The 24,178-nt window shown below is 49.6% G+C and overlaps 6 protein-coding genes and 1 non-coding gene across 12 annotated transcripts; 4 read left to right on the forward strand and 3 right to left on the reverse strand.

Annotated features, from left to right (window-relative positions):
* Nucleotides 1-43: 43 nt before the first annotated feature.
* LOC138810676 (LRRN4 C-terminal-like protein) lies at nt 44-5,695 on the forward strand. Its single transcript, XM_069997857.1, has 2 exons — nt 44-930; nt 3,239-5,695. The coding sequence occupies exon 2, from the start codon at nt 3,244-3,246 to the stop codon at nt 3,949-3,951; it is 708 nt and encodes a 235-aa protein (XP_069853958.1). The 5' UTR covers nt 44-930; nt 3,239-3,243; the 3' UTR covers nt 3,952-5,695.
* Nucleotides 5,696-7,220: 1,525 nt separating this feature from the next.
* Nucleotides 7,221-11,494, forward strand: LOC138810679 (UBX domain-containing protein 1). The gene is made up of 10 exons (XM_069997862.1): nt 7,221-7,297; nt 7,389-7,477; nt 7,615-7,668; nt 7,767-7,873; nt 7,956-8,025; nt 9,007-9,198; nt 9,285-9,336; nt 9,727-9,843; nt 10,999-11,191; nt 11,352-11,494. Exons 2-10 carry the CDS (start codon nt 7,419-7,421, stop codon nt 11,399-11,401), a joined length of 894 nt encoding a protein of 297 aa, XP_069853963.1. The 5' UTR covers nt 7,221-7,297; nt 7,389-7,418; the 3' UTR covers nt 11,402-11,494.
* Nucleotides 11,495-15,147: 3,653 nt separating this feature from the next.
* On the reverse strand, nt 15,148-16,858 carry LOC138810680 (ubiquinol-cytochrome-c reductase complex assembly factor 3-like). The gene is made up of 2 exons (XM_069997863.1): nt 16,625-16,858; nt 15,148-16,551 (listed from the first exon to the last, which is right to left on the reverse strand). The coding sequence occupies exons 1-2, from the start codon at nt 16,742-16,744 to the stop codon at nt 16,402-16,404; spliced, it is 270 nt and encodes an 89-aa protein (XP_069853964.1). The 5' UTR covers nt 16,745-16,858; the 3' UTR covers nt 15,148-16,401.
* Nucleotides 16,859-18,848: 1,990 nt separating this feature from the next.
* On the forward strand, nt 18,849-20,166 carry LOC138810704 (LBH domain-containing protein 1-like). The gene is made up of 4 exons (XM_069997896.1): nt 18,849-19,385; nt 19,463-19,622; nt 19,872-20,087; nt 20,141-20,166. Exons 1-4 carry the CDS (start codon nt 19,239-19,241, stop codon nt 20,164-20,166), a joined length of 549 nt encoding a protein of 182 aa, XP_069853997.1. The 5' UTR covers nt 18,849-19,238.
* Nucleotides 20,167-20,308: 142 nt separating this feature from the next.
* LOC138810681 (citrate synthase-lysine N-methyltransferase CSKMT, mitochondrial-like) lies at nt 20,309-21,745 on the reverse strand. 6 transcript variants are annotated; one of them, XM_069997867.1, is made up of 3 exons: nt 21,728-21,745; nt 21,332-21,417; nt 20,309-21,031 (listed from the first exon to the last, which is right to left on the reverse strand). In XM_069997867.1, exons 2-3 carry the CDS (start codon nt 21,366-21,368, stop codon nt 20,328-20,330), a joined length of 741 nt encoding a protein of 246 aa, XP_069853968.1. In that variant the 5' UTR covers nt 21,369-21,417; nt 21,728-21,745; the 3' UTR covers nt 20,309-20,327. The 6 variants fall into 6 exon arrangements, with proteins under 6 accessions (XP_069853968.1, XP_069853966.1, XP_069853969.1 ...); XM_069997865.1 differs by having other exon boundaries at nt 21,151-21,417; XM_069997868.1 differs by lacking the exon at nt 21,728-21,745 and adding an exon at nt 21,532-21,698 and having other exon boundaries at nt 20,309-20,983; nt 21,151-21,417.
* On the reverse strand, nt 21,497-21,645 carry LOC138810709 (small nucleolar RNA SNORA57). The gene has a single exon (XR_011367222.1). It is a non-coding gene; the product is annotated as a small nucleolar RNA SNORA57 (small nucleolar RNA).
* A 76-nt stretch (nt 21,746-21,821) lies between the features above and the next one.
* LOC138810682 (uncharacterized protein C11orf98) lies at nt 21,822-24,178 on the forward strand. Its single transcript, XM_069997871.1, has 4 exons — nt 21,822-21,923; nt 22,102-22,226; nt 23,074-23,171; nt 23,256-24,178. Exons 1-4 carry the CDS (start codon nt 21,885-21,887, stop codon nt 23,363-23,365), a joined length of 372 nt encoding a protein of 123 aa, XP_069853972.1. The 5' UTR covers nt 21,822-21,884; the 3' UTR covers nt 23,366-24,178.

The following is a 24,178-nucleotide window of genomic DNA, read 5'->3' on the forward strand; positions in this document are numbered from 1 at the left end:
TGAAAAATCCGATTCCTCTCTGATTCTCCCTTAGGGGAAGTTGTCTTGGCAGGGGGAAGCCTCCAAACCTGGCTGGCAGTGGAGGATATTGTTTTTATGTTTGTTTTGGGTCAACACAGGGTCTTACTATGTAGCTCAGGCTGGCCTCAACCTCGCTATGTAGCCCAGGACGGCCTTGAACACACAGTGCTCCGTTCTGCCTGCCTCTGCCTCATTGAGTGCTGGAATTAGGTGGTTTGCCACCATGCACGGCCTGCGCTGTTTTAAACACATCTGTTTCCAACCAGAAACCTAGGAAGTCCAAGGATCTGGGCCCCTAGAAAGCTTCCCGCTCCATCCATGTGACTTGTCTCCCCCCAGGGGTGGGGGATAGGACAGGGCGGGTCTGGCGAGCCGAATCCACCGTCCTAGCCTTTACACCCCTCCCTTTCTCTGTCCATTGGGAGGCAGAAGACAGGAAATGACTGCCATAAATGTGGTGTGATTTTTTTTTTTTAACCCAAACAGTATTTTATAAGTCAGGCCCCGTGCTGTCCGCAGCTGTTTTCCTGTCTCCTGCCAGCCAGGTGGCCCTCCCTCCTCTCCATGGAACTCCATTCCCCAAGTCTTCACATGATTTCAGCCTTTGGGTTCTCAGCTCCTGGCTGCTTTCCACACCTCACTCCTCTGTCAGAACCCAGGCATCCTGGCTTCCAGCTGAAACTGCATGTGGCTTCCCCCATTCCAGGCCTCATGACTCAGGCCCTGTGAGGGGACCAGCCCTCTTGGCACTCACCAGGGAAGGGGCTAGGTGGTGACATCAGGGTTGAAGGGTATAAAAGCTTTCAGCCAAAACTGAACTGAAATTGAAGATACAACCTGACAGTGTAGCCTGCGCTGCTGGGAACGATTTGGCGGACACCATCGATACTTGGTTGCAGACTTCCAGTGGTGAGGGGGTCTGTGGGTCTGAGGGGAAGCGGGGACGGGCAGGGAGGGGGACTGCTTTGATAATATTTGCATGAGATACAGGTGGAGAATAAGGATTCTGGGTTTTTTTCTTTCTCCTTTCTGTTCTTAAGTTCTCTTTCTGAGTTTTTGCGTGTGTTGCTAAGATTCGTTTGCTAAGATTTCTCAGAATGGCAACCGGAAATTAGTCTTACCTTTTTCTCCCCTGATCACCCCACCCTGAGCTGAGTAAATCATTTCTTCCTCATTTTTTACCAGCCCTGTGTTGGCAATGTGGCTTAGTGGAAGAGTGACTGCCTAGTATGCATGAAGCCCTAGGTTTGATTCCTCAGTACCATGTAAACAAAAAGCCAGAGTGGTGCTGTGGCCCAAGTGGTAGAGTGCTATCCTTGAGCAAAAGAAGCTCAGGGGCCGGGCGCTGGTGGCTCACGCCTGCAATCCTAGCTACTCAGGAGGCTGAGATCTGAGGATCGCGGTTCAAAGCCAGCTCGGGCAGGAGAGACCATGAGACTCCTATCTCCAATAAAACCACCAGAAAACCGGAAGTGGCGCTGTAGCTCAAGTGGTAGAGCTCTGGCCTTGAGCTGAAGAGCTAAGGGACAACGCCCAGGCCCAGAGTTCAAGCCCCACGACCGACAAAAAAAAAAAAAAAGAAGCTCGGCTGGGAAGGTGGCTCAGTGGTAGAGCGCTTGCCTTGCATGCATGAGGCCTTCAGTTCGATTCCTCAGCACCACATAAGCAGAAAAAAAGCTGGAAGTGGGGATGAGGCTCAAGTTGGTAGAGTGCTAGTTTACAGCTAAAGAGCTAAGGGACAGTGCCCAGGCTCAGAGTTCAGGTCCTACAACTGACCAAAAAAAAAAAAAAACCACAAGAAGCTCGGGGACAATGCCCAGGCCCTGGGTTCAAGTCTCAGGACTAGCAAAAACAAAAACAAAAAAAAAAAAAACATTAGCTTTTTGTAGCACCTTTGCACATTTCTGGCCATGCATCTCAGGTGTCAGGCTGGATTTCATTTGTATGTGTGTGTGTGCCAATACTAGGGCTTGAACTAGGAATGTGACTTAGTAGTAGAGTACTTGCCTAGCATGCTTGAAGAAGAAGAAAAATACCCCAAAACCAACAACAACTCAATCCTCAGGCTGGGCTCCAGTGGCTCATGCTTGTAATCCTAGCTACTCAGGAGGCTGAAATCTCAGGATTTCAATTTGACGCCAGCCCAGGTAGGAAAGTCCGTAAGACTTTTTGTTGTTTGTGATGGTGGTTGTGGGGCTTGAAATCAGGGCCTGGGCGCTGTCCTTGAGCCTCTTTTGTTCAAGGATAGAATTCTACCATTTGAGCCATAGTACCATGTCTGGTTTTTGAGTGGTTAATTGGGGATAAGAGTCACACATAGACTTTTCTGCCCAGGCTGGCTTTGAACCATGATCCTCAGATCTCAGCCTCCTGAGTAGCTAGGATTACAGGTGTGAGCCTCCAGTGCCCAGTCCTTAAGATTCTTAATCTCCTATTACTCACCAGAAAACTGGAAGTGGTGCTGTGGCTCAAAGTGGTAGAGGACTGGGCTGGGAAGGTGGCTCAGTGGTAGAGCGCTTGCCTTGCATGCTCGAGGCCCTGGGTTCGATTCCTCAGCACCACATAAGCAAAAAAGAAAAAAGCCGGAAGTGGCGCTCTGGCTCAAGTGGTAGAGCGCTAGCCTTGAGCTGAAGAGCTGAGGGACAGCGCCCAGGCCCAGAGTTCAGTCCCCACGACTGGACCAAAAAAAAAAAAAAAAAAAAAAAAGTGGTAGAGGACTAGCCTTGAGTGAAAAAGCTCAGGGACAACACCCAGGCACTGATCAACAAAAACAAAAAACAACTCAATCCTCAGATTTCAGCCTCCAGAGTGCTAGGATTAAAGGTGTTATCCCCCAGTTTTGTTTATGTAAAGTGTTTCATTCTCACCTCTTTCCTCTTTCAATCTTTTTTTTTTTTTGGGTCCGGTTCTGGGGCCTGAACTCTGGGCTTGGGCACTGTCCCTCAGCTCTTCAGCTTAAGACTAGCGCTCTACCACTTGAGCCACAGCGCCACTTCCAGCTTTTTTTTTTTTTCTGCTTATGTGGTGCTGAGGAATCGAACCCAGGGCCTCATGCATGCAAGGCAAGGGCTCTACCACTGAGCCACCTTCCCAGCCCTGTCCTTTTTCCATCTCGATCCTCAATTGTTTCCCTGTCCTTAGAGGGTCTGCCTAGGAAGGCAAGGGGCCCTAGAAAGCAGGACTGACATCTTTTACCTCTTCACCCCTTCCTTTCCAGACTCCATGCTCCACTCTCCTTGCCTTCTGTGGTTCCTGGCCATGGCCTTCTCCTTGGTTCCCAGAGCTCAGCCTTTGACCCCTCAAGACTTGGAGGAGGATGACGAAGATGAGACAGTGAGCACGCCTCTGCTGGCTCTCCGCTGTGACTATGACCGATGCCGCCACCTGCAGGTGCCCTGCCATGAGCTGCAGAGGGCTGGGCCCGTGGCCTGCTTGTGCCCAGGCCTCTCCAGCCCCGCCCAGAGACCTGACCCACCACGCTTGGGAGAAGTTCGCATTGTGGCCGAGGAGGGCCGCGCTGAGGTCCACTGGTGCGCACCGTACTCCCCAGTCCACTACTACTGGCTGCTGCTTTGGGAAGGCACTGGAGAGCCACAGAAGGGGGCCCCTCTCAATGCTACAGTCCGAAGAGCAGAACTGAAGGGACTGAAGCCTGGGGGCACTTATGTCATTTGTGTGGTGGCTGTTAACGAAGCTGGGGAGAGCGAGGTCCCTGGGGCAGGTGAAGATGGCCAGGAGAGGGTGACCTTCCCTTCCTTTGGGCCCTGTGGCCAGATCATTGTGCCACCCAGACCCGCTACCCTGGTCCATGCCGCTGTGGGGGTAGGCACAGCTCTGGCCCTCTTGAGCTGTGCTGTCCTGTTCTGGCACTTCCGTCTACGTGAGCGTTGGGGCTGCCCCCGCCACCGCCCAGCTGCGGGGACTGTCTGATTGGACCCTGGGTCACCCCCATTTGGCAGGAGTGCAGGGACTTGGGGACGCATGGCACTAATCTGACAACCAAGCAGAGCCAGGTCCACATAATGGGGCCACCACTGAGATCTCAGGGTTGAGAACTTTTTAAGGTCCAGGGCTGAGGACTAGGAAGAAATAGCAATTTTCCTCCAAACTGTGAGATCATGAATGATTTAGGCTTTGTGAGTTTGGAAAGATAACATCAAGAACATTATGTAGTTATGTATATAGACATTTAAAATATACTGATGAAAATGTAAAAACTGAGCAGGGAGGATGTGGCTCACATCTGTCATTCTAGCAAATCAGGAGGCTGAGATCTGAGGATCGCAGTTTGAAGCCAGTCCAGGCAGGAAAGTCTAGGAGACTCTTATCTCCAATTAACCACTAAAAAGTCAGAAGTGGAGCTATAGCTCAAGTGGTAGAGTGCTAGTCTTGAGTGAAAAAGCTCAAGGACAGCCGGGCGCTGGTGGCTCACACCTGTAATCCTAGCTACTCAGGAGGCTGAGATCTGAGGATCACGGTTCAAAGCCAGCTCGGGCAGGAGAGACTGTGAGACTCCTATCTCCAATAAAACCACCAGAAAACTGGAAGTGGCGCTGTAGCTCAAGTGGTAGAGCACTGGCCTTGAGCTGTAAGAGCTGAGTGACAGCGCCCAGGCCCAGAGTTCAAGCCCCACGACCGACAAAAAAAAAAAAAAAAAAGCTCAAGGACAGCATTAAGACCCAGAGTTCAAGCCCCATTACAAGCACAAGAAGAAAAAAAAAAGCAAACAAAAAAAATGGTGTTAGCCCATGCTTCCAAATCAAGTACTCTTAAAAGTTTTATTACTGTGGGTGGCTTCATTGGGAGTTAGTGTATGTGTGTGTGTATGTGTGTATGTGTGCTCACACACATGTACTTGTGCTTAGATGTGCATGCTAATCCTGGGTTTAAATTCAGGGCCTGAGCACTATCCCTGAGCTGCTTTTGCTCAAGGCTTGTGCTCTACTACTTGAGCCACAGTCCCACTTCCAGATTTTTTTGGTAATTTAGTGGAGATAGAGTCTCACAGATTTCCCTGCCCAGGCTGACTTTGAACTATTATCCTCAAATCTCAGCCTCCTGAGTAATTTAGGATTACATGCCTTCCTAAGTAGTGAAGATTCCAGGAGTGAATTTTGAAAATAAACTTGATCACAGTGGGAGTTTGGGGTTGGAGCCACATCTTTCTGTGACCTTTTGTTTAGTAATGGTGGACAAACCCATCCAGGGCACAATCCACTTATGTCTGGTGAGGGAGGAGACAAGATTGATATGGGATGGAGAAGACAGGAAAGGACCATGCTGACACAAGTTAGTGGGTTTGTGTATGTGTGTATGCACGAGTCCTAGAGATGGAACTCAGGGTTCCAACTCAGGGTTCTCACCTCTCCAACTGAGAGGTGTCTCTGAGCGTTTTTGCCAAAGGCTAGTGCTGTACCACTTGAGCCACAGCTCCACTTCTATTTTTTGCTGGTTAGTTGGCGATCAGCGCCTAATAGACTTTCCTGCCCTGGCTGGCTTTGAACCATGATCCTCAGATCTCGACCTCCTGAGCTCCTGAGTAGCTAGGATGATACAAGTGAGGCACTAGCACTTGTCTTAGTGTTCCTTTTAGTTAAAACAAAACTAACAGCAATACCTAGGAATCCCTGTCCCCATTTGTGTTGACTATATATCCACTGTGATAACATTAAAGGAAATTTAAAAGGAGGCCTTCTCAGATCCCTTTCGATTGCTTGTTTACACACCTGTTTTCTTGATTTTCTGGTCCTGGTGCTTGAACTCAGGGCCTGGGCTGCTGTCTCTGAGCCTTTTTGGGCTCAAGGCTAGCAATCTACCACTTGAGCCATGGTTCTGCTTCTAGCTTTTTCTGAGTAGTTCACTGGAGATAAGAGTCTCATACTTTCCTGCCCAGGCCGACTTTAAACCAGGATCCTTAGATCTTAGCATCCTGAGTAGCTTGGATTATAGGCATGAGTCACCAGCACCTGGCATATATATGTATATATATGTGTGTGTGTGTATATATATATATATATATATATATATATATATATATATACATACATACATATATATATATACACACTTTTTTTTTTGAATGAAGATCTTTATATGTAGCATGAGCAGGATTGGAGTTTTATTTATTTATTTTTGCCAATCCTGGGGCTGGAACTCAGGGCCCTGACCTTTTTTTGCTCAAGGCTAGCACTCTACCACTTGAGCCACAGAGACACGTCTGGCTTTTTCTGTATATGTAGTGCTAAGGAATTAAATCCAGGTCTTCATGAATGTCAGGCAGGCACTCTACCACTAAGCCAGATTCCCAGCCCAAATTTTAGATTTTGCTCTTTCAGTTTCTGGAGTGCTGGGATTATAAGCATGCACTGCCACACATACCAAACCCAGTGATAGTACATATACTTTCAAATCCTTTTCCTTTCTTCTTTTCTTTTCTTGTCTTTTTTTTTTTTTTTTTGGTCGGTCGTGGGGCTGGAACTCTGGGCCTGGGCGCTGTCCCTGCACTCTTCAGCTCAAGGCTAGCGCTTCTTTGTAAACGAACGGCGTGGTAGCTGGTGGCATTCTCCCGGAACCTGTCTTTTGGGAGGCAGAGGCAGAGAATCTAGGTCAACCTGGGCTACAAAGCAAGACCCTGTCTTTCAACGAAACAAAATAAAACAGAAGGCCTGGGGTGCCGGAGGAAAGCAGCATTTTTAGTTACATCCGAGATAGCTGAGATGCCAAGGTTTCAAAGCCCGGAAGGTGATAAGACTGTCAGACACAGTGTTGCAAAAATCCCTTTGGCAATGGGGCAAAGAACAGCTCAGTTCCCAGGCGAGGACGAAAGGGCCTGAGAGCGGCTATGACTCCTGATAACCACTGCTAAACAATTCTCCAGCGAGCTGCGGCCATGCTCCTCCAGATTTCCCTGCCCAGGCTGGCTCTGAACCGCGATCCTCAGAGCTCGGCCTCCTGAGGACTTAAGATCACAGGTGTGAGCCACCTGCGCCCGCTTTCCAGATTGACCTCTCAGGAGGGCTTCCTTCCCCGCCGCGTGCTTAAAAGCACGGTATCCGCGGCTCGCGGTTGGCTGAGCCCGACCCGCATCCCCGCCCCCTTTCGCTCCGCCCCGCCCCCGCCGGCGTGCGCAAGGTCCCGGCGACCGATAGGAGGGGAAGACTTTTGGCTCTCCGCGGCCCCCGTCCACGCCCGCTCCCACGTGACCCAAACAGACTCGGGTACTTCCGCTTCCCTTCGGCTTTCTTCTCGTCGGTGTCCCCGGCGGGTCCCGAGCCGGGTGAGTTGAGCGAGCGCCGGTCCGCGGGGGTGGCGTCGAGGGCGGCTTTGCCGCACGCTGACCCTCGCCGCTTTCCTTCTCACCCTGCCAGGTCCCCGCGGAAGCGGTGGCTGGCGTCGTCATGGCGGAGCTGACGGCTCTGGAGAGTCTCATCGAGATGGGTTTTCCCAGCGGACGCGCGTAAGAGCGCCCCGAGCCCCCCATCTCCCCGGTCCCCCGGCCCCGGGGTGGAGGGCCGCGGATCCGTCCTGGCCTTTGCCCCAGTCGGCCCGTCACGATGGCCGGCGGGCGCGTGTTGACGGTGTTTCTGCCCCCAGGGAGAAGGCTCTGGCCCTCACGGGGAACCAGGGCATCGAGGCCGCGATGGACTGGTGAGCGGCCGGGCCGGCGGGGGGCGGGGAGGCGCCGGCGGAGGGGCGGCGGAGGGGCGGCCTCACGGCCAATTTCCCCTGCCGACTTGCCCTGCCAGGCTGATGGAACACGAAGACGACCCCGACGTGGACGAACCTCTAGAGATGCCTCTCGGACATATCCTGGGACGGGAGCCCACCTCCTCAGAGCAAGTTGGCCCTGAAGGTCCTGACGGGGAGACAGCCGATTTACTGGCGAGGGCAGAAGAGAATCCCACGGGGTAGTCACGCTTGTTGCTTGTTTGTAGGACCTGGGTCTGCTGCTGGCGAAAGCAAACCAACTTTGACCGAAGAAGAAAGACAAGAACAGACTAAGAGGTCCAGTAAATACCAATCTTACTTTCCCCGGGGATCGTGTTTCACTCCTCTCAAATGTAAACACCCTTTGTCGGATACCTTAACCTTAACACATTTCCTGTGTGGTTTTTGTTTGTTTTTGGTCCGTCATGGTGTTGGAACTCTGGACGCTGTCCCCTGAGCTCTTCAGCTCCAGGCGAGTGCTCTACCACTTTGAGCCACGGTGCCACTTCCGGTTTTCTGGTGATTAATTGGAGATAAAAGTCTCTTGGATTTGATTTACCTGCCCAGGCTGGCTTTGAACCGCAATCCTCAGATCTCAGCCTCCTGTGTGTAACTAGGATTACAGGCATGAGCCTTCCGTGTCCGGCATCTTTTCTTTCCTTTTCTTTTTAAAGTCCTGGATCTCCTGTATGCTGAGCATGTGCTCTACTAATGAGCTAGCTCTCTTCTCCGTGTGTGTGTATGTGTGTGTGTGTGTGTATGTGTGTGTGTGTGTGTGTGTGTGTGTGTGTGTGTGTGTGTGTGCGCGCCCTTGAAATCTGGGGTCAGTGCCCTGCCTTTTTCCCTCTACCACACCCCCACTTAAGGTTTTTTTGGTGATAAATTGGAGGTAAGAGTCTCAAGGTTGGGAATGTGGCTTGGTTGAATGCTTGCCGAGAATGCACGAAGCTTAGAGTTCGATTCCTCAGTATCACATAAAAAGAAAAAGCTGGAAGTGGAGCTGTGCTCAAGTGGTAGAATGCTAGCCTTGAGGAAAAGAAGGCGCCTGATTTCAAGACCCAGGCCTGGCAAAAAAAAAAAGTTTCAGGGACTTCTCTGCCCCCAGCTGGTGATGCTCAGAGCCCAGCCTCAAGCCACCCACACCTGGCACCTCTCTTATTTTTAATTGTCTTTTAAGTTTTTTTTCATCTATTTTGGGACATGTTTCCTGCTGTTTCTCAGAGTTCCTTTTTATACACTCAGCTATTTTTCTTGAACTCTTTCCTTTCTCCAACACAGAATGTTGGAGTTGGTGGCCCAGAAGCAGCGGGAACGTGAAGAAAGAGAGGAGCGGGAGGCATTAGAACGAGAAAAGCAGCGCCGGAGACAAGGCCAAGAGCTGTCGGCTGCCCGACAGAAACTACAAGAAGATGAAATGCGCAGAGCTGCTGAGGAGCGGAGGAGGGAAAAGGCTGAAGAGTTAGCAGCCAGGTCTGGGTGATGGGCAATAGTTGAGAATGAAATCAAGGTTTTTGCTTGACCATGTCCAACCTGCTTTCTTTCTGTCTGCATTCTAGGCAAAGGGTTCGAGAAAAGATTGAAAGGGATAAAGCAGAAAGAGCCAAGAAGGTGGGTGATTGACAAGACCATAGAAACGACTAAGTCTTTTTGTTTGTTTGTTTTTGTCATGGGGCTTGAACTCCAGGCCTGAGCGCTGTCCCTGAGCTCTTCAGCTCAAGGCTAGTGCTCTATCACTTGAGCCACAGTGCTACTTTCAGTTTTCTGTTGGTTTATTGGAGATTAGAGTCTCATGGACTTTCCTACCCCAGCTGGTTTTGAACCTCGATCCTTAGATCTCAGCCTCCTGAGTAGCTAGGATTACAGGTGTGAGCCACCGGCACAGGCATTAACTTTCTTTCCTAGCGTCAGGTAAAAAGCTGGTTACAAGATTGCTTTCTCCTGGTCTGTTTCCTGACAGTACAATGAGTATCTGACTGACGGTTTTACTTTGTCCTACAGTATGGCAGTAGTGTGGGTTCTGGGCCAACCCCACCAGTGACAGAGCCAGGTCCTGTCCCCTCCTCTCCCAGCCAGGAGCCACCCACCAAGCGGGAGTATGACCAGTGTCGCATACAGGTACTACTTCTTTTTTTTTTTTTGCTGGGCTTGAACTCAGGGTCTGGGGGCTGTCCCTCAGCCTCTTTGTGCTCAAGGTTAGCACTCTACCACTTGAGCCACAATACCACTTTGGGCTTTTTCTGGACAGTTTATTGGAGATAAGAGTCTCATGGACTTTTGTGCCCAGGCTAGCTTAGAATAGCAATCCTCAGATGTCAGCCTCCTGAGTCTAGGATTACAGGTGTGAGCCACTGGTGCCCACCTTGATACAACCTCTTTTTTCTTTTCTTTGGTTTTCTTTTCTTTTCTTTTTTCTTTTGGTCTGGTCATGGGGCCTGAACTCTGGGCCTGGGCGCTGTCCCTCAGCTCTTCAGCTCAAGGCTAGCGCTCTACCATTTGAGCCACAGCGCCACTTCTGGCTTTTATCCTTTTTGCTCCTCTTTTGCTCCTGGAACCTCTTTGTTGGTGTACAAGGCACCCAACTTTATTAAAAATTAAAATTTTTTTTTAGCCAATCCTGGGGCTTGAACTCAGGGCCTGGGCACTGTCCCTGAACATCTCTGTGCTCAAAGCTAGCATCTACCACTTGAGCCACTGTGCCACTTTCGGCTTTTTCTGTGTATGTGGTACTGAGGAATTGAACCCAGGGCTTCATGCATGCGAGGCAAGCAATCTACCACTAAGCCATATTCCCAGCCCCCAACTTTCCCCCCCTTTTTTTCAGCTATGTTCTGTTTGCCAAATCTCTTCCTTCTTTGTAAATGACTTTTGAAATCCTACCTCTTGTACTCTTAGGAAAGATATCCAATTTCACCTGCTCTAATCATTTTTGAAGTCTGCACCTCCTAATTACCCTTTTGCTTGTTCATGATGTTTTCCTTTCATTACTCTACTATTTTTGTGATGTGGCATTTATTCTGACATTTTTTGTATAATCTTGCTCTGTCTGTCCTAGACTGAGGAAGCTGGGGCCCTTGCTTTAACCCTTAGTAAAGCCGACAGGATAAGTGTGTCCTCATTAAGTGCTTTAAGTAGTAGTTGTACTTGAGTTGTACAACTCGTTCAGTTCCTCTAAGAGAAAGGAGGGGCCTACTTTAGCTCTTCTTCACCTTTCTTGGGCATCTTACTTAAGTTTTGGTGCTCGGAATACTGGAGATCTCCTTTGCCTTCTAGGTGAGGCTGCCAGATGGGACCTCACTGACCCAGACATTCAGAGCCCGGGAACAGCTGGCAGCTGTAAGGCTCTATGTAGAGCTCCACCGCGGGGAGGAACCTGGAGGTGGCCAGGACCCTGTGCAGTTGCTCAGTGGCTTCCCCAGACGGGCCTTCTCAGAGGCTGACATGGAGCGACCTCTGCAGGAGCTGGGTATGACATAAGGGACTGGGAAGCAGGATTGGTGGATTTGGGCATGCTTGGGAAAAGGAGGGATGCAAAGAAAAGGTATTTTGTGAGAAAATATGTGGCCAGGAACTTGGGGAGTAAAAGCAGATATTATTGTTTATACCTGCTTCTCTTCCATCTTCAGGACTCGTGCCTTCTGCTGTCCTCATTGTGGCCAAGAAATGTCCCAGTTGAGGGGCTTTTATCTCACCATCCCTCTCTGACCTCTTCATCTTTGATACAGCACTGACATCTCCTTCCTAATAAATAGATCCTTGGAGTTCTGTATATGCCTGGCTTCTTCCTGACTAATGGGAGGGACAATAGTGAATAGAGGAAGACACTAAAATAAGGCATTTGGACTAGGCAGTATTGGCTCATGCCTTGAATCCTAGCTACTAAAGAGGCTAAGATCTGGAGACCATTCAAAGCCAGTCTAAAACTAAAACCCTGTGAGACTCCATTTTCAATTAACCAGCAAAAAACTGGGTTGGAGGTGTGGCTTATTGGTAGTGCACCAGCTTGAGCAACCCCAGCTTTCAGGCTATGAGTTTTAAATTCCAGGACAGGCAAGGGGAAATTAAAAGGGTGTTTTGAATAGAGCCTCTTCCTCTTCTTAAGTTTCCAACAAAGAGACTTGTTTCTTCATCTGTTTGCTGCTTCAGAAGTGAACAGGTTGGGGCTGGGAAAGTGGCTCAGTGGTAGAGCGTTTGCCTTGCATGCCTGAGGCCCTGGATTCGATTCCTCACCACATAAGAAAAAAGGAAAAAGCCGGAAGTGGCACTGTGGCTCAAGTGGTAGAGCGCTAGCCATGAGCTGAAGAGCTGAGGGACAGTGCCCAGGCCCAGAGTTCAGGCCCCATGACCGGACCCAAAAAAAAAAAAAGTGAACAGGTTGCAGGAGCTGGAGGCTCATGCCTATAATCCTAGCTACTCAGGAGGCTGAGATCTGGGGATCACAATTTGAAGCCAATCCAGGCAAGAAACTCTTGAGGATTGACCCCAATTAACCAGTAAAAAGTTGGGATGGGAGAAAAAACTGAGAAAATGTGAGGGAAGGGTTGACATTGTCCAAAAAGAAATGTACTCTTTATCTGACTTATGTAAGTCCTCTGTATATCACCTTTATAATAATAATAATAGCAATAAATTTGGAAGTGAGCCAGGTGCTAGTTGCTTACATCTGTAATCCTAGCTACTCAGGAGGTTCAGATTTGAGGATTGTTCTTTGAAGGCAGACCAGGCACGAAAGCTCATAAGACATTTATCTCCAATTAACTATCAAGCCCCAAGTGGAGCTGTGGCTTAATAGTAGAGTGTCAAAGGGCCCTGGTCCTGAGTTCAAGCCCTTGGCAGGCGTTAAAAAAATGGTGGGGAGGGCTGGGAAGGTGGCTCAGTGGTAGAGTGCTTGCCTTGCATGCATGAGGCCCTGAGTTCGATTCCTCAGCACCACATAAACAGAAAAAGCCAGAAGTGGCGCTGTGGCTCAAGCGGTAGAGCACTTGCCTTGAGCTGAAGAGCTGAGAGACAGCGCCCAGGCCCAGAGTTCAGGTCCATGACCGGCAAAAAAAAAAAAAAAAAATTGTGGGGAGGGATTACAGAGGATACATTGCACGTCACCTTTTATTCTGTAGGTGGGGTACATAAATTGAAATTCCTCACTAGTTGTATGCCTTGGCTTCTCGAAGCCTAGTTTTTTTCTTTAGTAGAGTAGGGACAATAGTACCTGTTTCTTGGTGTTGTCATGAGGTTGACATGTTTTTTAGCACAGTTTCTTGGTAGTAAGTCCCTAGTAGATTTTAAATTGTGGGTTTTTTCCAATGGGGAAGGGGTTGAATGTGTATGCAAGTGCTGGGGGTTGAACCCAGGCCTTGTAAATGTTAAGCAAGCATTCTACTACTGAGCATCCTCAGCCTACATTTTTAAAAAAAATGTGTGCCCATCCTGGAACTTGAACTCAGAACCTAGTCATTATCCCTGAGATTTTTTGCTCAAGGGTATCACTCTACCACTTGAGCCACAGCTCTACTTCCAGCTTTTTTTGGTGGTTGATTTGAGCTAAGAGTCCCATACTTTCCTACCTGGACTGGCTTTGAACTGCCATCCTCAGATCTCAGCTTCCTGAGTGGTTTCAGGATGACAGGTATGAGGTACCAGTGCCTCTTTTTTTCTCCCCACCTGACCCATAGAGCACTTTTTAAATGTCTGTCCATAAACATGGAAAGGAAAGGAACATTATAGTGACAAGACAAATGCATGTGTTCGAATGTTGAATACTTCATATATAAAGTTTTTTTTAATATATGCTTGAGGTATGAAAGCAGTGTTCATTACCTAAATATAGGCAAAATTATCCCACTTCAGACTTCATGATATTGAAGCCTCAAGTGACTGTAGGAAAAGCAAGTACTAGAACCTGCAGCTGGGTCAGGTCTGACCCACAAGGCTTTTCCATGGGGGCCCCTTGATGCTGCTGCTAACCTCCACCTATTATTCAACTGCGATCCTCAGATCTCAGCCTCTTGAGTAGCTAGGATAACAGGAATGAGCTACCAGCGCCCAGCCTATAGCTGCCCACTTATTCCTGAGTGTAGGGAAGAAGCATTAACCCTAAAAACCACACACAAATTATTATTTTCTCAGTCGTGAGGCCTGAATTCTGGGCCTTGGGTGCTGTCCCTCAGCTCTTCAGCTCAAGGTTAGCGCTTGAGTCACAGCACCAATTCCAGCTTTTTTTGCTTATGTGGTGTTGAGGAATTGAACCCAGGGCTTCATGCATGCAAGGCAAGTACTCTACCACTGAACCACCTTTGCAGCCCCAATCAAATTTTTTTTTTACACAATTTTATATGTATATATATATTTTTTTTTTTTTGGGGGGGGGTCCGGTCATGGGGCCTGAACTCTGGGCCTGGGCGCTGTCCCTCAGCTCTTCAGCTCAAGGCTAGCACTCTACCACTTGAGCCACAGCGCCACTTCCGGCTTTTTTCTTTTTGCTTATGTGGTGGTGAGGAATTGAACCCAGGGCCTCATGTATGCAAGGCAAGCGCTCTACCACTGAGCCACCTTCCCAGCCCATATATATATATATATATATATATGTTCATACCACTTTTCAAATGTTTTTAAAGTTATGACTACCACCGGTGTTCATTTCTGGGTCTGAACCTCAGTGTTTAATTGCTGTTCTAAATACTATTAGTAGCATGAGGCCCTGGGTTCAATCTCTCTTAAAAAGCCAGGAACTTGTGGCTCAAGCCTGTAATCCTAGCTACTTAGGAGGCTGAGATCTGAGGATTGCGGTTCAAAACCAGCCCTGGGAAGTAAAAGTTAGTGAGACTCTTATTTCCAATAAACCACCAGAAAACCGGAAGTGGTGCTATAGGTCAAGTGATAGAGTTGCCCTTGAGCTAAAGAACTGAGGGACAAGCCGGGCGCTGGTGGCTCACGCCTGTAATCCTAGCTACTCAGAAGGCTGAGATCTGAGGATTGCGGTTCAAAGCCAGCCCGGGCAGGAGAGACCATGAGACTCCTATCTCCAATAAACCACCAGAAAACCGGAAGTGGCGCTGTAGCTCAAGTGGTAGAGTGCTTGCCTTGAGCTGAAGAGCTGAGGGACAGCGCCCAGGCCCAGAGTTCAAGCCCCAGGACCGACAAAAAAAAAAAAAAAAAGAACTGAGGGACAGTGCCAGGCCCAGAGTTGAAGGCCCATGACCAAAAAACCCCAAGCAAAAAAAAAGATCACAAGATGGGCTCCATCCTCAGATCTGTCTCCTGAGTAGCTAAGATTACAGCTGTGAGCCACTGGTGCACAGGGTCTAGGAGGCTCTAATCTCTACTAGTAGAGTGCCAGTGTTGAGTGAAAAAGATAAGGGACACACCCAGGCCATGAGTTCAAGCCCTAGTGTCAGCACAAAAATTAAAACGACCAAGAAGTGTGACTAGATTTTGCTTCCTGTAGGGTTCCAAACCTATGGCTTTATTTTATATTCAGTGGCATCTTGAAGAAATCAGAATTATAGTGGAAGATTGGGATTCCAATTCAATGACTGGAAATTAGTGAAAAGCATGTGAATGGAAGTCCAGTACATTTATGACTTGATGTTTCTATTCCAGGAATGTGCACTTCACATTTCTAAGTTAATCTTGAGGGCAAGAAGCCTTTGGGGGGGGCAGGGGGAGGATGGGAAGGGATGGGAAGAGGAAACAAAGGAGGAGGCTACAATGCTTGATAAGAAATGTATTCATTATCTTGCCCATGTAATTATAACCCCTCTGTACAGTATTTTCACAATTAAAAAATAAATAAATCCTTTGAGGGGATTTGCTGTGAAAAAAAAAGAAAAAGCCAAGGAAAGCAGTCTGCACATCGAATTGCTAGATGCCCCTCCAACCCTTCCCAAAGGCCCTATAGGTATTCATTGCTAAGAAGATATTCAAGGAATAGCTCTGCCACTGGAGCCACAATGCCAGTTCCAGTTTTCTGGTGGTTAATTGGAGATTGGAGTCTCACAGACTTTCCTGCCTAGGCTGGCTTTGAAGTGCGATCCTCAGATCTCAGCCTTCTGAGTAGCTAGGATTATAGGCGTGAGCCACGGGTGCCCGGTATATGGAATAGTTCTGATTTTAAGAATATTACCTGAGCTGGGCACCTGTGACTCATGCTTGTAATTCTGGCTACTGAAGAAGAGCCTGAGATCTGAGGATCAGGGTTCCAGCTAGGCTGGGCAGCCTAATCCTCAAGACTCTTTTATCCAATTAACCAGTAAATAGCTGGAAGCGAAGGTGTGGCTCGAAAGGCAGAATCGGGCCTGAGAGCAAAAGCTAAGCAAGAACATGGAAGTCCTGAGTTTAAGTCTGGCTCTTCCCAGAAGCACACGCAGACATAACGCCACGTGACCCGATTGTTTTGAAAATGTGGTCACTAAGCCTGCAGGGCTTTTAGGGGTAGGGGAGCAGTAGCATCCAGGGGTGCCCGCAGCGCCGGCCCCCCGCATCTAAGCACTTGGAGGGGTCCGTCTGCCGAGCTCGCTCTCGGGATAGACAAGCAGGATTTACTGTTCCATGTCCGTCACATCCGACCTCCATGCGGACTCCGGCCGGGGACGTGCACAGGGGTTGGAGGGAACCTGCTCCCCCGGGGCCACAGTCCAGGTCAGGACTCCCCACTTGGCTCGCAGGGAGGGCCCGGCCCGCTCACTCCGACCTCCCGGGGTTGCTAGCCAACCAGCGCTTCCTCCAGGCCACGTTCTCCTGCGTGGCCGCGGCCTTCTGCAGCGTCTCCACCACCAGCTGCTGCCTCCAGCTTGCCTCGTCCTGGAGCCGCGGGTTCTGCTCCGGCATCTCCTGCGCGGAGGAAGGAGGTTCGCAGTCTCCCGGACACCCACCCACCCACCCCTTCGGGGGCTCCCAGGTCTACCTTTAGCATGCCCTTCTTCTGCAGCTCTCCTGGGGTCACCAGCGCAAAGAGCACGGAGCCCACGGTGGCCCCCACTCCCAGCAAGGCGGCCACCTGCAGCGCTTTGCTCACGGTGCTCATGGCGGACCGCGCGGCCACAGAGGTGCGCGCCGGCGTCTCCCGCAGCCTAGAAGGGCGGCCGCCGCATCTCGGTGCTCCTGCGCGGGCTAGAGCGACGCTGAGGCCGACCGCGGCGGGGACGGGGCGGAGACCATCGAGCTGGGTCGGGGCTAGAGAGGCCTTAACCATAGAAAAGTGGAGTGCTGAGCGCCTGGGTCTTTGGAGTGGAGAAGGCGCGATTGGTGGGTATAGCTCGGCTGTAGTTTTTCTGGCCCACTGGAGACCCACCCTAGGCCTGAGTTCGATCCCCAGCCTCACAACAGAATAAACAAAACAATCTGATTTACTCTCATGCAATGGGGGGCGGAAGCCGACATTGGGAGGACCTTGATAGCCTGGGACCCAAAAGCCAGATCTTACATTGTCCTTTCCCAATCTCTTTCTCATGCCCGGCTCCCTTTCCCTCTTTGTCAATTTCTCTTACTATCCTCCCTTACTTTTTCCCATTTTTGTTTTTTTTAGTAGCATACATTAGATGAATAATGGGAGTTTCACGGTGACATTTCCATACACGTGCACAATGTACTGGAAATCAACCTCATTCCCTGTATCACCCTCCCTTACTTGCTCATACTCTAAACCAGTTTCTACAGGCTGCATTTTTCTGTTCATATGTACAAATTAAGAACTTCTATGGCCCTTCTCTCTCCTGCAGACCCTTCGGCCTCTCACCTCCCTCCCCCTCTGTATTAATTGTACCAAGGCAAAACTCCTTGGTGGGAGTGGCACTGTGGCTCAAGTGGTAGAGCGCTAGCCTTGAGCTGAAGAGCTGAGGGACAGCGCCCAGGCCCAGAGTTCAGGCTCCACGACGGGACCCAAAAAAAATAAAGGCTAGCGCTCTACCACTTGAGCCACAGCACCACTTTCGGCTTTTTTCCTTTTGCTTATGTGGTGCTGAGGAATCGAACCCAGGACCTCGAGCATGCAAAGCAAGCGCTCTACCACTGAGCCACCTTCCCAGCCCCTGCCTTGGTATTTTAGATGTGCATATATTTTAATCGGAATAATCTCTATTGCTCTTCCCTCTCCCAACCCCCTATTGTTTCCTTATCCCATTTTCATTGTTGCAATGTGCGTTTAAAAACTATTCATTCTCCATCTTTTTCTTTTCTCTCCCCTCTCCCTCATTTCTTTAACCAGGCTCAAAGTTAGAATCAGGTTCTCTGTATATACACTATGTACATGTTTATGAGTTTATGACTGTGTATTTTAGAAAAGCTTCAAGAAAAAGAGAAGAGAGCCAGGTGCTGGTGGCTCATGCCTGTAATCCTAGTTACTAAAGACTGAGATCAGAGGATTGAGGTTCAAAGCCAGCCCAGGCAGGAAAAAACTCATGTCCAATAAACCACCAGAAAGGGGCTGGGAAGATGGCTCAGTGGTAGACCACTTGCCTTGCATGCCTGAGGCCCTGGGTTCGATTCCTCAGCACCACATAAGCAAAAAGAAAAAAAGCCGGAAGTGGCGCTGTGGCTCAAGTGGTAGAGTGCTAGTCTTGAGCTGAAGAGCTGAGGGACAGCGCCCAGGCTGAGTAAGAGAACGTTATTTGGGTTTTGAATTTTTTTTTTTATCCCATTGTTGCTGGTACTGGGGCCTGAAGTGAGGGCCTCTTGCTCTTACACTCACCTTTGGGTCTCCACAGAACATGAATGCAACTGACTACTTAGGAGAGGACAAAGGGAAAAATAATAGGGATGGGTATTTTGAAAAGATGAATACTAGATGCTTGAAATATTGTTCATAAGTATGAAAACCAAACTAGGAAACTTGAAGCGGGGAGCCTGTGGCTCACGCCTGTAATCCTAGCTACTCAGGAGGCTGAGATCTGAGGATTGAAGTTCAAAGCCAGCCCAGGCAAGGAAAGTCCTTGAGACTCTTATCTCCAATAAGCCACTAAAAACTGGAAGTGGCACTGTGGCTCAAGCGGCAGAGTGCTAGCCTTGGGCTGAAGGGCCTAGGGACAGTGCCCAAGCCCAGAGTTAAAAAAAAAAAAAAACAAAAAACCCAAAACCAAAACAAGGAAACTTGTTCAGATTGCTTTAGGAAGGTAGAAAGCAACAGAGTGAGAGCGAGTTCCCAACTAACTAATGTAAACTAAAAAATAGTTCCCGGCCAAATAGTAAACACACTAAAAAAATACAAATAAACAAGGCAAGTTGAGAAGCTCAGTAGGTAAAAATGTTCCAAAGCCATTATCGCTGTTCTTCACTCACAAATCATTTAATCCAGATGCCCTTGTCTCCTCTTACCCTCTCTGCCATCCAGGGAGAAAATAGAAATAAAGCTCCGATCATTTTGAGCATCCCCCCTCCCTAGAAAGCCCATAATCTGCTAGTTTGTCATCCTCCTCTCCTCAGCAGTGATTAAGGAACTGGCTCCAAAGAAGATTAAAGCTGCATTCTGTAAAGTACAAAGGGAAGGACTCGAGTTTGAACTGAGCTGCACTTGTGGAACCACCATGGCCCTTGTGCCAGAGAGCAATGAGATTAGAACTTGGCCTAGAAATAGCCCAGGCTCCTCCAGGTACCCAGAAAGTCCCAGAACTCATACTGTCTGGAAAGACAGAGAAGAAACTAGCAGGGTTGAAGAACATCAAGATGTTCAGGTTAGTATTTTCTCACCCTGTGTCCTGCTGCTGGCTCAGCCTCCAGTCTGACTCATGTCTCTGCTGTCTTTACTCAGGCTGCCTCTCAAAATTCCCACTTACCCTCTATTGTGGTAGAAGCATCAGAGGGGAGTGAAGACTATGGGGAGCTACAATGGCCACATAAAGAGCTGCTGCTGCTCACTGATGATGAAGAAGAGGCTGAGACTTTCTTCCAGGACCAAAATGAAGAGCCAGGTGAGCAGGGTGGCTGGCTTTTCAGATGGTCTAGACAGGGCTGAGATGGAAAACCAAGTGTGCTCTTTCAGTTGTTTGACATCAAAGTAGGTATTCAGGTAGTAAATGGGCTACTGGTGTCTTAGCAGTAGAAGGCAGATATTTCTAAGGCTGTTACTGGGGTGTGAACTTATTTTGCAGGAAGGCACTCAACACTTCATCTTTCATTTTCAATCTTAATGATGAGCTCCTTAATTCTCATTCCCCCAGGCTGGGCTTGGAGTCCACAGGACCCCAGCTCTCCCTTAAGAACATTTAACCCTGGAATCAACTGGGAGCAGGAAGAAGAGCAAGATGATTACTGGATTCCTCACAAAGACTGTCACGAACCTGCAAACCCCTGTCCTCTTGGGGAGACAGGTTCCTGTGTCTGTAGAAGCTGCTTGGTGGAATATTCTCACCTCCCACCTCATACCACCTTTGGGGGTGAGTATTGTCACCTAGTTCGGCTCAGAAACTCATCTTGCCTCTGCTTTTAGTTGGAAGTGACCCAGTCTTTTTCTGAGCACTCACCCCAGACCACCAGGGCATATTCCATGTAATGGGATCTCTAGTCTGAAAGTTAAGTCAACAGAAAAGTCCAACCATCCATATTGCAAAGGTAAAGCTACCCTCTCATCTCTCCTTGCTAAACAGAAAACACCAGATTGGGGACCAAAACGTCTTTTATTGAGAACCTTTTACCAAATAAGCAAAGTAGGTAATGCCCTTGAAAGGACCCAGCTCTTGCACAGTCACAGTTCGGCCATGGGATCTTTGCTCCAAGCAGGGCAGTCGTACATCAGGGTCTTCATCTGAGAACTGAATCAGGGTCCCTCCAGGGCTTAGGACCCTCAGGCATTCTGACAGTAGCTGGTATGCCCCAGGGAGACCACCCCGAGCAACAGCGTCCCAGGTGCCCTTGTCCAACACTAGTTGGAAGGAACCCGAGGGAGCTATAGATGCCATGTTCTGGGCATCAGCATGCATGAAGCGGAGGCAAGAGGCAGGGTGACCAGGGCGTAGGGGTGCTTGGTTCTGGCCACCCACTAGGAGGCCATTCATGTGGGCCACAGCCACAGGAGAGAAGTCTATACCTAGTACATCCACAGGGTGTGGGGATTTGGTATAGAGGCCCGCGCTGAGGCTGGAGGTCCCACAGCCCACATCCAGCACCCGCAGTGGGCCAGTGGCTCGGGCCTCTTGCAGCAGAGGCAGGAGAAGTTCCTGGATTTCCTCATATCCAAAGAACCAGTCGAAAGTGGGGACACCGGCCAGACGGGGCTGGGTGTGGAGCCGATCCCAGAGGCGGCGGTCTGCCAGGCAGCTACTGGCCAGAGAGCCTGTGGATGCAGGCGGAGGGTACCCGGTGCTGGGTTTCAACCTCGCCGCTGCAAAAAACGGCTCAAATGTACCCTAGGGTCCTAAGTCATGATTTCAGCGACAAGAAAGAGTCACACCCGCTTCCCCCCCACACCCCCGCCCTGTCCCGCTGTCCCACCGTCCCTACCGGCCAACATCCGGCGCGCTCGGGCCACCAGAGTCGGCACTGGGAGCGGTGGGCGGAGTGCGGCCATCCGGAGGTCCCGGCCAGGGCGCGGCGCTGGCTCACGTGGCTGGGGGGGGGGGGGGATGGCCCGCACACAGCCTGCCGGGACGGAGCCTCGGGTGTAAAGGAGGCGGACACCGACCTGCGTGGACAGCCTTTACTGGCGGCAACAGTACCATGAAGGGAGGAAACACGTCAGCTCTCCATTATGGGGCGGCGACCGCAGACCTGAAACCAGAGAGAGGTGTGTGAGCCCCTCGCGGAAGGGGAACCGCTGCGCTTCACATGTTCCGCCCCGATCGGGGACGCGTGTCCCGGCGCTTGAGGATAGAACCGGCGTACGAGAAGCCGCCGGCACCGAAGACATGACGCCGAGAGGGCTCGAGCCCTTTCCTTCTGCCTCCGTACATAACGGAGATCGGGACTGCACGCCCGCTCCCCGCCAAGAAATGGAGGGCTTGATGGATGCAGGCCGCCTCCCTTCACCCCCGGAACGACCGCTGCCGGCCGAGAAACCGCCAGAACGCCACCCACTTACCAAAGCTCCCTTCGAAAGGCAACAACGCGGCGCGAGTTCTCTTATATAGGCCCTCGGCACGCCCCCTTGCCGTGATTGGTCCGATGGGATAGGGGGCGGGGTCTCGCGGAAGTCGCGAAGAGCGGAAGTGCGGCCCCGAGTGAACCACGCTGCAATTATGGGTGCTCCGGGAGGAAAGATCAACCGGCCCCGAACGGTGACTGTCGGGGAAAGGGGGGCTGTTTGCGAATGTTTCCCCAAGCTTTTTCAGAGTCTTCTCCTCCTGCACTAGATCGATGGGAAACTGGGGCTGCCAAGTGTCGGAGGGAACCCGGGTGGCCGAACGCATCCTCAGCTGATTCCATGCTCCCCCCCCCCCCCCCCGCGCTTTGTAGGAGTTGAAGAAGAAGCTGTTCAAGCGCCGGCGAGTTTTGAACCGGGAGCGAAGACTGAAGCGCAAGGTGGTTGGGGCGGTGATAGACGAAGGGCTGATCACGAGGCATCACCTCAAGAAGAGAGCGTGAGTGCCAGATCTTTTCCCTTGGTCCTCCCCATTGATTTCTTATTGTCCTCCCTGCCTTCCAAGCTCCAGAGCAGCCAAAACCTCCCCTGGCGTTTTCTTGAACGCTCACGTTAATACAGAGAATGTCTCAGCTGTGTTGGTTCCTAAACTATGCTAGCCTATGCTAGCCGCTCACCACACCCGTACCTTACAGCTTCTGCAGGATTGTCACTATCACATTTTGTACTAGGTATGTACAGTCACTTAAGTTTTTTTTAAGTAAGCTTATTTTTCATACAGAAAATTGCATCTGTAAGTGTACACAATTCTTTGAATTTTCCTAAAGGTACACACAGGATTTTACTTATGAATGTCAAGACTCTTGATTCTGGGGAAGAGTTTTCGTTCGTTAATTAAAGTTTAGTGAAACTTTAATGTTTACTTAAGGACTTTAGGTAAGCAGGATGCTGGTAGCTGAAGCCTGTAACCCCAGCTACTCAGGAGATGGACTCCAGTCAGGACTGGAACGTTAGTGAGACTCTTAGCTCCAATTTACATCAGGAAGCTGGAAGGTGTGGTTCAAATGGTAGAGTGCTAGCCTTGAGGGACAAAAAGTTAAAAGTCCCCCACAGGCTGTGTACCCACACAAAAGAAACAAAAAGGACTTTATGTAATAACCTGATCCTGAAGAGTATGTTGGTTGGAATTAAGTATGTTGGACTTTACTCACAACATGAAAACCCAACCTTTAAGACACTTAAGTCATTTGAAATCAAAGGCTCACTCTTGAAATCAAAGAATCACTCTTGTGACCTGGGTTGGTTCAAGTTGGCCTGTGTATCCTTGTTTCCTATCTATTGTTCAGGTCCAGTGCTCGGGCCAACATTACTCTGTCTGGGAAGAAGCGCAGAAAACTCCTACAGCAGATCCGGCTTGCACAGAAAGAAAAAGCAGCTATGGAAGGTGAGACTGGGACACAGAGATGGAAGTGAAAGGAAAACAGGGTTTGTTTGGGTTCTTCAATGTTTCCTTCTTCCCTTTGTTCAGTGGAAGCCCCTTCAAAGCCAACCAGGACTAGTGAAGCACAGTGCAAACGACCAAAGAAGATAAAAGCCCCCCAGGATGTAGACATGGAGGACCTTGAAGGGGAGAGCTAAACTCCTCTACCTGGATATTCTCAGCTGGAGCCAGAAGGATTTGGTAGTTGCTTCAAAGGACTTTGGAGAAAGCATGAACCTCCTTCATTTTTCTCGGATTCCTCTTCCACAGTGGTCTACTGACCTTCCCTAGAGGGATGTTAGGAGGGAAAAAGGCACAGAAGAAAGACTGGAGAGCATCCTCTCTAGCAATCAAATCCATTTGTAAGAAAACCCTAGAGTTTGACTGAGGCATGTATGATTAAGTGTAGAGATAGAGATGGACTTTGAAAAGAGTATAGGTGGAGATAGGCCAGAAGCAGGACGCACAGAATTTCCTTGAACAAAGGCAAATAAAAACCAGCCTCGCTTACTGGGCACCAGTAGCTCACACTTGTAATCCTAGTTATTCTGGAGGCTGAGATCTGAGGATTACTGTTCAAAGCCAGCCCAGGGCAGGAAAGTCCATGAAACTAACTTCTAATAAACTACTCAGAAAAAGCTGGAAGTGGCACTCTGGCTTAAGTGGTGGAGTGCTAGCCTGGAGCACAAAGAGGCTCAGGGACAGTGCCCATGCCCTGAGTTCAAGCACCAGAACTAGCAAAAAAAGAAACCAGCCTCTCCAATGGCCCGGCTTCCCTAATGAGTGAAACTCTAGCTTTCCATTTCTAACAAAAGTAGAGATTATTAGAGGGGAGGCAGGTATGGATCCTGGTACCAGTCCTGCCCCTACCCCTGTGGTTTTGCCAGGTTGGGCAAATTACGTTACCTCACTTAATCTTGCTTCTTTGGTTTGATGTTTTTAATAAAATAAAGACCAAATGTTTCCCATTG

This window comes from Dipodomys merriami, unplaced genomic scaffold (assembly GCF_024711535.1).
Source record: "Dipodomys merriami isolate MVZ:Mamm:240054 unplaced genomic scaffold, mDipMer1.0.p SCAF_505, whole genome shotgun sequence".
Classification (NCBI taxonomy): domain Eukaryota; kingdom Metazoa; phylum Chordata; class Mammalia; order Rodentia; family Heteromyidae; genus Dipodomys; species Dipodomys merriami.

Excerpts from the sequence above, each read along its gene's own strand:
- LOC138810676 (XM_069997857.1), top strand. The coding sequence starts at position 3,244 with ATGCTCCACTCTCCTTGCCTTCTGTGGTTCCTGGCCATGGCCTTCTCC.
- LOC138810679 (XM_069997862.1), top strand. The coding sequence starts at position 7,419 with ATGGCGGAGCTGACGGCTCTGGAGAGTCTCATCGAGATGGGTTTTCCC. Across the intron at positions 7,478-7,614 it reads GGTTTTCCCAGCGGACGCGC|GGAGAAGGCTCTGGCCCTCA; the intron begins GTAAGAGCGCCC and ends TTCTGCCCCCAG. Across the intron at positions 9,337-9,726 it reads AAGCAGAAAGAGCCAAGAAG|TATGGCAGTAGTGTGGGTTC; the intron begins GTGGGTGATTGA and ends TTTGTCCTACAG.
- LOC138810680 (XM_069997863.1), bottom strand. The coding sequence starts at position 16,744 with ATGAGCACCGTGAGCAAAGCGCTGCAGGTGGCCGCCTTGCTGGGAGTG. Across the intron at positions 16,552-16,624 it reads AGAAGAAGGGCATGCTAAAG|GAGATGCCGGAGCAGAACCC; the intron begins GTAGACCTGGGA and ends TCCTCCGCGCAG.
- LOC138810704 (XM_069997896.1), top strand. The coding sequence starts at position 19,239 with ATGGCCCTTGTGCCAGAGAGCAATGAGATTAGAACTTGGCCTAGAAAT. Across the intron at positions 19,386-19,462 it reads AAGAACATCAAGATGTTCAG|GCTGCCTCTCAAAATTCCCA; the intron begins GTTAGTATTTTC and ends GTCTTTACTCAG. Across the intron at positions 20,088-20,140 it reads ACCTCATACCACCTTTGGGG|TTGGAAGTGACCCAGTCTTT; the intron begins GTGAGTATTGTC and ends CTCTGCTTTTAG.
- LOC138810681 (XM_069997865.1), bottom strand. The coding sequence starts at position 21,217 with ATGGCCGCACTCCGCCCACCGCTCCCAGTGCCGACTCTGGTGGCCCGA. Across the intron at positions 21,032-21,150 it reads AGCGCGCCGGATGTTGGCCG|CGGCGAGGTTGAAACCCAGC; the intron begins GTAGGGACGGTG and ends CGTTTTTTGCAG.
- LOC138810682 (XM_069997871.1), top strand. The coding sequence starts at position 21,885 with ATGGGTGCTCCGGGAGGAAAGATCAACCGGCCCCGAACG. Across the intron at positions 21,924-22,101 it reads AGATCAACCGGCCCCGAACG|GAGTTGAAGAAGAAGCTGTT; the intron begins GTGACTGTCGGG and ends CGCGCTTTGTAG. Across the intron at positions 23,172-23,255 it reads AGAAAAAGCAGCTATGGAAG|TGGAAGCCCCTTCAAAGCCA; the intron begins GTGAGACTGGGA and ends CCCTTTGTTCAG.